Consider the following 10351-nt stretch of genomic DNA (forward strand, 5'->3'; position numbering starts at 1 on the left):
CCGGCATTGCATCCCTGGAATAAATCCCACTTGGTCATGGTGTATATGATTTTTCTAATGTAATGCTGGATCCAGTTTGCTAGGATTTTGTTGAAGATTTTAGCATCTATGTTCATCAGGGATATTGACCTGTAATTCTTTCCTTGTAGTGTCTTTATCTAGTTTTGGGATTAGGGTAATGCTGGCTTCATAGAAAGAGCTAGGAAGTGTGCCTTCCTCTTGAATTTTTTGGAATAGTCTGAGGAGGATAGGTTTTAGTTCTTCTTTGAATGTTTGGTAAAACTTTCCTGTGAAGCCTTCTGACCCAGGACTTTTGTTTGCTGGAAGTTTTTGATGACAACTTCAATTTCCTCCATAGTTATTGGCCTATTCAGATTTTTTTTATTCTTCCTGATTGAGTTTTGGAAGGTCATATTTTTCTAGGAATATGTCCATTTCTTCTAGGTTGACCAGTTTTTTGGAATAGAGGTGTTCGTAGTATTTTTTTTTATAATCCTTTGTATTTCTATGGGGTCTGTTCTATTGTTATTTCACTTCTTTCATTTCTGATTTTGTTTATTTGAGGTCTCTCTCCTTACTTCTTGGTGAGCCTGGCTAGAGGTTCATCAATCGTGTTTATCCTTTCAAAGAACCAGCTCTTGGCTTTATTGTTGTTGTTGTTGTTTTGTTTGTTTGTTGTTGTTGTTTTGTCTCCAAGTCTGTAATCTTTTCTTCTGCCCCAGAAATATGTCAGCAGTTTCAGAAAGTGGGAGTAAAAAAGCTGAAGTGTCTGTCACCAGGAAGACCAGAAGTGTGTAAGGTCAAAGTGACACAGCGACAAGAAAATCTAGTGGTCAGGATTAGGAGAGGATTAAGAGAGGGCCTGAATCCAGACTGATGGAAGCTAAACTGCCAAGAACTAGAAAGATTGAGAAAGACCAGTGAAATAAGTGTGTGGAGAAATCATTATGATATGTCCATTTGGTGAGCAATTTAAGATTATTAAAATATACAATATATCTATTTCACAGCTGTACTGTATACATTCTTTGAATAAATAATATGTGTAATATATATTTATACATATAAAATTTTATTCATATTTTTTTCCTTAACCCAACACTTTCACTTCTTGGACTATAACACAAATCTCAAAAAAAAAAGGCATGACTATATGTACAAGTTTTCCATTGAAAAGATTGGAAACTACTTAAGTACCTATCCACAGAAGAGCTCTACTTTATACCAATGTACTCTATATGTTCTCTCTCTCTCTCTCTCTTTTTTTTTTTTTTTTTTTTACAATGAACAAGAGTTTTATAGGCAAGATTATCCACGGACTATGCAGGGGCAGGAACCTGGTTATCCACAGAAACGGAAGGATCTGGGCCGAGGACAGGTCTGGAGTGTCACGTCTAAGGAGTCCTTGCCTCTGAGACACCCTCCCATCCCCACGGGAAAGGCCCCTATGCATGTGTTGGAGGCCTGAGGCAGTTCGTCTGCAGGTGTAAATAGATAAGTGATCTACCTGGTGGCCAGGTGGAGCATGCCAGTGGGAAGAACACACGTCCTGATCTTCTATCTCTATGAAAACCTCCCAAAGAAGGCAAATTGCCCCATGGTGGAGAAAAGACAAGACAACCTTAGGATGCTTTGCTGGTGTAAAATCTCTTCCCAATAGTAGTTATAAGTCATTGCATGCAGCTCACAGCTAGAACTGACTTTTTATTTGCTTTTTTTTGGCTACCAGAGTTGTTCCCGTGGGAAGGAGGTATAAGCCAATTTCATAATCTTTACTTATCTGATCAATCTCCAGAGAAATAGCAATGGACTTCCATAGCCATTGGATTTATTAAAACCAACAACGGCTTGATAGGAAAGTTTGCTCTTTTCTAAAAGGCAAATAAAATAAGAAGAAAAAGGTGTTATAAAAACATGCAGGGGAGAAAAGAACTGGCATTATATAAAAATCCTACAAGTGAAAGAAATAAAACTCCCGAATAGGCATAATTTGGCTGTTATGTGATCACAGCAATCTGACTTGCACTTAAAATCCTTGTGAATATCCCTTCGATAATAACACAAGCTTTTAATGTGTCTTTTTAAAAATTTGCTTCAAGTTCGGACCCCTCCTTCAGTCATGCTGTGCTCCAAAAAGGTACACCTCTGGGCACTGGTCCCTGACTAGGCCCGGCGTCTTCTATATTGGCCGAGAAGATGGGTACATCGATATCTGGGACCTTCTGGAGAAAACCCATGAACCAGCCCAGTCACAGAACATCTGTATAACGATGATCAACTGCATCAAACCCTGGACCTTTACTGGTATGTTCTTTCTGAGCAAACACGCTGAGTCATTTTGTTTTTTTTGTGTAACTCAGGAAAACATTGGCATCATCTGGGAGGCCTCCAGTGTCCTTTCTCAGGTTTTTGTTTTCTTCCCTCCCTTCCCTTCCTTCTCCCTCCGTCCCCCTTTCCTTTCCATCATGTCCCTTCTCTCTGGCACTATCTTGGATACCACCCAAGCTTCTCTCACTCTATTTCTCCATCAACAGTTATTTCTGAGACACATTTAGTGTGCCAAGCAGAGGGCGATTTTGAACCACACAACACAAAGCATCCTTCTCATCTGCTAATAATTTATTTCCTTGGTCCTGATTTCTCTGTGGCAACCCAGTGCTACTTTCTATATAAATCCAATATATTTGCCTCTTTGAAAAGGAGTTTTCCTTTGTTTCCAAAGTTGTTGAAGGCACAGAATGGTCTTTCTATCCCTTTCTCTCTCAGGAACATACCTTGAGAAATTCATCCTTCAGAATTCCTAGGGTGTCACACAGTCTGGCTACTGCTTAGGAATATGTCACCAAAGTGTGTTTTCCTATCTTTGCTCTAAAACATAACGTACCTGCAGGGATTATAAGTAGAGGCTTTGGCAACGTGAACCGTTTTCTGAAAATGAGAAGAAAACAACAACACATGATGAGATGGAAAGCTAAAATGCTCAAACACATTTGTGTTTCACATCCACTTTAAATGCTCACAGGAAACAACCTGGTGTGCATTCTGGCTCCTGGTTCTGACTGTGCCTTTTAAATTCTCCTGCATGCTGGTGTCCTTTAGTCCTTACTGTGTCTGCGGATACTGCCCTCAGGATTCCCCCCTGGAAATCTTTCCATGTGTTTTCCCTGCTTCCTTCCCACGTCTGCCCAGTGGCCCGCCACAGAGAGAGTCAACCTCAGCAAGGAGCCACACCCTTTACACCAGTGGCTCTCAACCTTCTTAATGCTGCAACCCTTTATTACAGTCCCTCATGTTGTGGTGACCCCTCAACCATAAAATTGTTTTCGTTGCTACTTCATAACTGTCATTTTGCTACTGTTATGAATTGTAATGTAAATATATGATATGAAGGATGTATTTTCATTGTTACAAACTGAACATAACTAAAGCATAGTGATTCATCACAAAAACAATATGTAATTATATATGTGTTTTGCGATGGTCTTAGGCGACCCCTGTGAAAGGGTCGTTCGATCCCCAAAGAGGTCGCGACCCACAGGTTGAGAACCGCAGCTTTACACAGAGGCCAAGAAAAGGAGATCCGCGGTCGGCAGGGTGGCTGACCAAGGCTCAGGTCTCAGTTTTCATCCCATCAACTGGAAAGCATGGCATACATGTTAATATGGCCGCCAGTCACGAAGGTCTGATGCAGATGCCAAGGTCCCTGTAACTCCCGCAGGTCCTCTGGGACACCACAGAGCAAGCCACGGTTCATGTGTAGACGCTAAGACAGCTTTCTGTCCGCTGACTTGTTTTCCCCCCTGTTTATTTTTAATCTTTCAGCGAAGCAGCAATTCATAGCCGTGGGTGATTACTATGGGACGCTGCATATATTAGAGATCCCTTGGACGCTGAGTCACCCTTCCACCAATGAGGTCAGTACCTTTGGGCTTTGAGGGTTTATGTGACGGAGTATCACTGTGGCATGTCTTAAAAGTGTGTTCAGAAATGACAGCATTTTCACGCTATAAGAGAGCCGTCAAAAACAAGGGGACGCATTTCTGCTTCGTGAGTTAAATAGTTTGAAGCTAGAAAAAGAAACAAAAATGGAATGAGAGGGAGGCCAAAGTCAATAGAACCCAGGTTCAGGGGACAATCACTTTGAGGATTCACAAGCAGAAGCTGCTGTTTGGGGGCTGTAACCGAAGCACCGGACCCTTCCTTCAGGGACGCCCGTGCCAGAGCGCACATGTGACGTCTGCATGCCTCTTCCCATTGCCCACCACCCCGTCCCCTCCCCCAGCTGGTGTCCTGCCAGCAGCGTGTCTGAAGTGGCAATATTCTGCCCGCCGCCCCCCCTCCCGCCTCCATCCCCACCACCCGAGGGCTGCAGGCAATGCTAATAATAAGGAGGTTATGAAAAGATCAATAAGTAGAAATATGTAAGTACACATACACCGAACGTTAGATATATAGACTGCAATCTGTTACAAGTCCCAACAACATCGACCTCATTAATGCCAGACAAGAAGCTTTTCCTCCCCTGGTCACCTGGTCTATTTTCCTGTTTCTATTCTATGCCTACATGCCAAACCCCCCAGGGGCCCAAGTACTCTGCTCCCAGGCACTTTAGGATCTTCATTGATACCCTCATCTGGGATCTCCAGGTTCAGTTGATGATATGAAACTTTCCTCGGTGTTAGAAGTGAGAAGGAAAGAAGAAGGAAAAAAGCAATCCTCGAATTTTTGTTCTACAAAATTGTAAACAATTTTTGCTGCTCTCTCCTTCCAACCTCACTCCTTTCCTGGAATACTGTAATGTGCAGGGTCCTAAAACTTAGCACAGTAGCCCCCCAATTGAGCTAGCTTCTCTGGAAGTGGGCCCGTGGGCAGTGTCCCAAAGCAGGGAATATACCTGGTGAGTTATAGGCAGCAGGAACTCTTCCAGGCCCTTGTAAAAAACATAGTGGGAGCAGGGTGTCGGTGGGGGCTCCTCTCTTGAAGGCCTGTGTTTCTAACAGGCATCAAGTATAAACCATTACTTTGAAAGAGAAGTCAAGCACCTGGAATATATGGAGCAACGCAAGAAAATCCGTGAACAAGAAAGGAAGGAAATGGCGCTGGAGAGGGAGAAGAAAAAAGTTGTAAGTTAAATTTCAGAAACAAAAGTTGATTTCTCTCTAACCCCAGTGGAAATATGTGTGTTTGGCTTATTCCACGATTTATATAGGAAAAGTATGCCTTTTCACGTTCTTCTCTCATTCTCATGAGAGTCAAGAGGAAATTTCTCCGATTTCCTAGCTTACCATGAGTAAGCAACTATTGTTGGACACCTTGTAAGATTCTACCTAATGGAAGTTTCTGAAATCTCTATAACATCCAAGTCTTTTAGATGCAAAGGTGTCTAAATACCATCTATACATACAATGATTGACACCAGCCAGGCTGTTGTCGTTTTTTTTAATTTGATAATCTAAGGGAAAAGAGGTCAGTGCCCCTGACTAAATAGTCAAGTATTGCATGTTTTAAAAATTACTGTAGCACACCAGTTGAAAATCACTGGATTAACATGGTCACTTATTGATAGATATTAATTCGTGTAATCAAAGCAGAGGGCCTCATTTCAAAAATTGTTTAGTGGTGACAAGGTATAAAAGAATACCGACTAACTAACTTCTCATTGTTCTCCCCAGCCAAAAAACAAATGCTCTTGGTTGTGTGTGTGTGTGTGTTTGTGTGTGTTTGTGTTTGTGTGTGTGTATTTGTGTGTGTGTTTGTGTGTGTTTGTGTGTGTTTGTGTGTGTTGGTGTGTGTGTTTGTGTGTGTTTGTGTGTGTGTTTGTGTGTGTTTGTGTGTGTGTTTGTGTGTGTTTGTGTGTGTGTTTGTGTGTGCATTCACAAATATTGGTTGAAATTTTGTTGTGGGACATAAGCTGCCACCCTTTCCCTATGCCAGATATGATCTCCAATTATTATGAGGGTTTAAATACCATAGCAACAGCCCCTAATTATCCACATCAGTAGAATTGTGGATAATGCAAAAATAATTTGCCTGTGAAATACTTTTAAAGCACCTGAATGTTATAATAATCTTAGTATCATGCATTTGAGTTTCCAACACGTTTCCAACTCCTTCCTGTGACTTTATTTCCATTTGACATCGTGCCCTTTTTTAAGTAGAGCTACCACTTCTCAGATGTTCTCTGGACTGGACGGTGGCTAAGTGAATGAATTTTAAAGGGCTCCTTTGCACCTCCATTTAGAAGGTGCAAAGGTCGCCAAGGATAAACAACTAATGTTCAGCAGAAATACCTTTTCATAAGCAACAGCTGATAACAGGGAAAATGGAAACAAACTGTAACTACCTCAGAGGCTTGCAGTGAGGATTGAATGGGTTAAAATGTGTACAGCACTTAGCCAGTAACTGGCACATAGAAAGTGCTAGTACTATTTCAGGGGGCAGAAGACCGTCACACTTCCATCCCACGAGGCTGGTCTTTCTGAGCGCGCCCAGGTGCCAGGGATCAGGCTGTGCACTGCAGCCCATGGGTCCGGAGGAAATCATGCACCCACCTGCTTGGAAACATCGAGTCTGGATACAGTTCATTTCTTGACAAAGAACAGTAGTTACAGCTCAAGCAGCACATGAAATGGGATATTTCCTAACTGGAATTTCAGCTGGAGACCCAAAGTTGGGGCAAGTAGCAGTTCCCATGTGATCCAGAAGCTATGCCATCTGTATGGGGCTTAGAAGGGAATTCTGCCATCTCATGTCACCCACACTCCAGACAACGTAAGGGGAGGAGCCTGAAAGAGGGCATGTTCTTTGGAGAGAGGTGGCAGAGAGCTACACATTCCCCCCCTCCCCACCTCTGCGACACTGGGCTCGGTGAGAGATGGGCTGCTGGCCAGGAGGGACGATGCCTCTCACACCTGGCAGGAGGCTTGCTGAGCCAGAGAAACCCAAAGGCCAGGAATTACCAGGCAACCAGAGCGGCACATGTAGGGAGAGTTTGGGGAACCCAGAGACGAGGGCCTAGACTCCTGAGGCTGGATGGTCTAGGGCAGCCGTGGGCAAACTACGGTCCGCGGGCCGGAAATGAATAAAACTATTGAAAAAAAAGACCGTACCCTTTTATGTAATGATGTTTACTTTGAATTTATATTAGTTCACACACCCACTCCATCCATGCTTTTGTTCCGGCCCTCCGGTCCAGTTTGAGAACCCAATGTGGCCTCGAGTCAAAAAGTTTGCCCGCCCCTGGTCTATGGGCAAGAGATTGACTTAAACAGCTCTGAGGAGGGTGGAGAGAGGGCCCAAGGGCAATGAACTCCTACTGGTGGCAGAGTGAGGGTGCCGAGGAGACCCTGGGGAAGAAGCTGGGCTCAAAAGTGCCCAAGGACCTTCTAACCTGGATGAGGCAACATCTGCAGAAAGAAGCTGAAGGGGCAAGAGATGCCCTCCCCTCGCCCCAGCCCCAGTCCTCCCACAGACCCCTCTGGAGCAGCCAGGCTGGCTATTCAAAAGCGGGCCCTTCTCCTCCTCTGGTACTTCTAGCTGTCAGTGTCTTACAGGAATAACTTGCCTTTCTCCTCCCTAGAAACCGCATCAGAAGGGGAAAGATCAGCTGGAGGCTGATTTGAAGATGGACTACGAGAGCTACTTGGAACTGGAAAAGACCGTCCTCCTCAGCCTGGGCCTCACGAAGGCCACGGACACGCTGTCGTTCGTGGACATGATATAGGAGCCTTCCTGTTGGGTGTCTGGGGCCTTCGGGAGAGAGACTGCCTTTCCTTCCTATTCAATGCTTATGTAAGATGGACTGTCAGACTAAACATTCAGTAGGGTTACTTATGAAGAGCAGGCTTTTGTTTCATTGCTAGTAAAACTTTTCAATTATAACAATTAGTAAGACCTGCTTTGATCATTTCTCGTTTTAATATGTACCGAAACTTTGTACCGAGTATGGAACTTATGGATAAGGGAACTTTGATTTTCCTATAGAAATACACAGCTTCAGAGATCCCCTGACCCCCAGTCCTCAATAGCCATTCAGGGCCCCAACCCCAGATAGAATTAGAAATTAAACTTTTTTCCTAATCATCAGGTTGCTTTTGGTCACCTTCCCAAAAAGAGCTCCCTTTGGGCCCCTGCACAGATTGTAGGGCCATGTGCTGAACAAAATAGTAGTGAGTCAAATCCGGAAACATATGCATAAAGAAAGGATGACGTGTGAAGGTCATGCTGGCTTATCCAGGAAATATAAAGTTAATTTAACAGTAGAAAGTAAATTGATGATTGATTAAAGGAGAGAAAGTCTGATACCAAAGAGATGTAGGAACACATATCGATAAAATTTGATATCCATTCCTGATAAAACAACAATAGAATCTTAGCAACTACAAAAAGAAGGGAAGAAGCTGGGCTTCCCTTAACCTGATGCAGGAAATGTAAAAAAAAAAAGACCTACAACATGCCTAACTATGGCTCAGTGGTTGAACGTCAACCAGGAAGTCACAGTTCAATTCCCAGTCAGGGCACATGCCTGAGTTGCAGGCTCGATCCCCAGTAGGGGGTGTGCAGGAGGAAGCCAATCAAATGAGTCTCTCTCATCATTGATGTTTCTATCTCTCTCTCCTTCTCCCTTCCTCTCTGTAAAAAATCAATAAAATATATTTTAAAAATAAATAATAAATAAGTAAAGTTTTAAAAATCCTACAACAAATATCTACCTCATGGTGAACAGTTGAACGCTTGACTTCGATATGTGGAACAAGACACAGTGCCCACCATCATGTCTTCTAGTCAATATTGTCCCGGGGGGGGCAAGCAGTGTGGGCACGAAAAGGGAACAGCGTGTGAAACTCAGTTTGTGGAAGAGTGTGGTGGATCTCAATAAGAGATTCAATTTCAGAAAAGTGACTGATATGGGAAGTGGGGCTGCGGAGAGACTAGCAGGAGAGGAGACCGGAAAAGCTGGTGGGAGCCAGATTGCGAAGGCTCCTTTAACCAAGCTCAAGAAGCTGGGTTACAGCTTGGCAGGTAACGAGGGATGCATAGAAGGACTGAGCAGGAAGGTGGCACAATCTGCTTTCTCTTCATGAAGGTAAGGAGTGGATTAGAATTGGGAGAGCCTCGTGGCAGGAAATCCTATTTGGATACAGTAGGGAAAGTTCAAGGTAAAGGATTAGGATGGTCTGTACTGAAGCTTCAGGTGAAAACAGAAATGAAAGGCTGATTTGGATCGGGAAGGGTGAGGCCAAGATTGTAAGTTAAGGTGCTAGAGGAAATGAACTCAAAGGTTTATTCACTGGAGAAGTCAGATAGACAGCAGCCCTTGACCATCTGTGTGCCTTTGGGCAGGTGTATTTTCACTGTGCAACAGGGTCCACGTCTATCAAGTCAGGTTGAGAACGTTGATCTTGCAACATTTGTATTTGGGTAAATGTGCGCCTGCACACGAAGAAGGCCGTGCCTAGCACGTGTTGGCATCCTCACAAGGGGAATGCCCAGGACTCATCCTTGCACTTCAACATCTCTTTTCTTCTCTTCTTTTTAGCCCACACTCATGTCTTGGGTGAACCCATCCAGTCTCAGAGCTTTAAATACAACCTATATCCCTGGCCTGGGCTTCTACCATAAAATCGATTGCTGCATATCCATCTGAACACTCACTGTCTCCACTGGAATGTACAATAGGCATCTCAAACTCAAACATGTTCAAAACCGAGTGCCTGATTTTACCTCCAAACTCCGGTTTTCCTGAAGTCCTCACAATCCCCTTGCTTCTAGTTTCTCGGGCAAAAACCTTGATGTCATGCCCCATTTCTTCCTCCCTCTCCCAATCTACACCCAATCTGTGAGCAAATCTTACTGACTATACCTTTAAAATATATATACAGAACCTTGACACTTCTCTCTGCCACCACCATGGACCTAGCTACCACCACCACTGGCTTGGATTGTCGCAGTCACCCCCTACCTCTTCTCCCTGTGTCTACATTGCCCACTCCAGTGTGTCTCAGCAGCAGCACCATGGTGATTCCAGATGCAAGTCAGAGACTGCCCTCCTCCCCCTCAGCACCCCAGCGCACCCAGAGCAGGGGCCTGTGGGGCGCGGTTACGGTGTTTTGGCCAGGTTCAGGCCTCGGACTAATGAAAGGACAGGGTCCTCTCATTGCCACGTGCAAGTCCCAGCTGGAGGGCAGGGCCCTCCCAGCACAATCATAGCCAACGGCTGTGGTTGTGAGCTTGAACCTATGGCCCGAACACGTAGGCCCACATACCTTGTGATAGAGTTCAGGTGCATGTAGTTGAGTGAGGTTGAAACTCATGAGAATGCTGTAAACAATGTGATCACGCCTCTACTTTG

At 44.2% G+C, this 10351-nt stretch overlaps 1 protein-coding gene across 1 annotated transcript in view; it reads left to right on the forward strand.

Moving 5' to 3' along the window:
* Positions 1–8442, forward strand: part of WDR63 (WD repeat domain 63) — a 79070-nt gene extending 70628 nt beyond the window's left edge. Inside the window, exons 18-21 of the mRNA XM_015572113.1 lie at positions 2080–2304; positions 3823–3914; positions 5001–5123; positions 7580–8442. Coding sequence (XP_015427599.1) covers positions 2080–2304; positions 3823–3914; positions 5001–5123; positions 7580–7723 — 584 coding nt within the window. The 3' untranslated portion in view covers positions 7724–8442. The remainder of the gene's footprint in view (positions 1–2079; positions 2305–3822; positions 3915–5000; positions 5124–7579) is intronic.
* Positions 8443–10351: the final 1909 nt, after the last annotated feature.

The sequence above is a fragment of the Myotis davidii genome, unplaced genomic scaffold (genome assembly GCF_000327345.1).
Source record: "Myotis davidii unplaced genomic scaffold, ASM32734v1 scaffold162, whole genome shotgun sequence".
NCBI lineage: Eukaryota > Metazoa > Chordata > Mammalia > Chiroptera > Vespertilionidae > Myotis > Myotis davidii.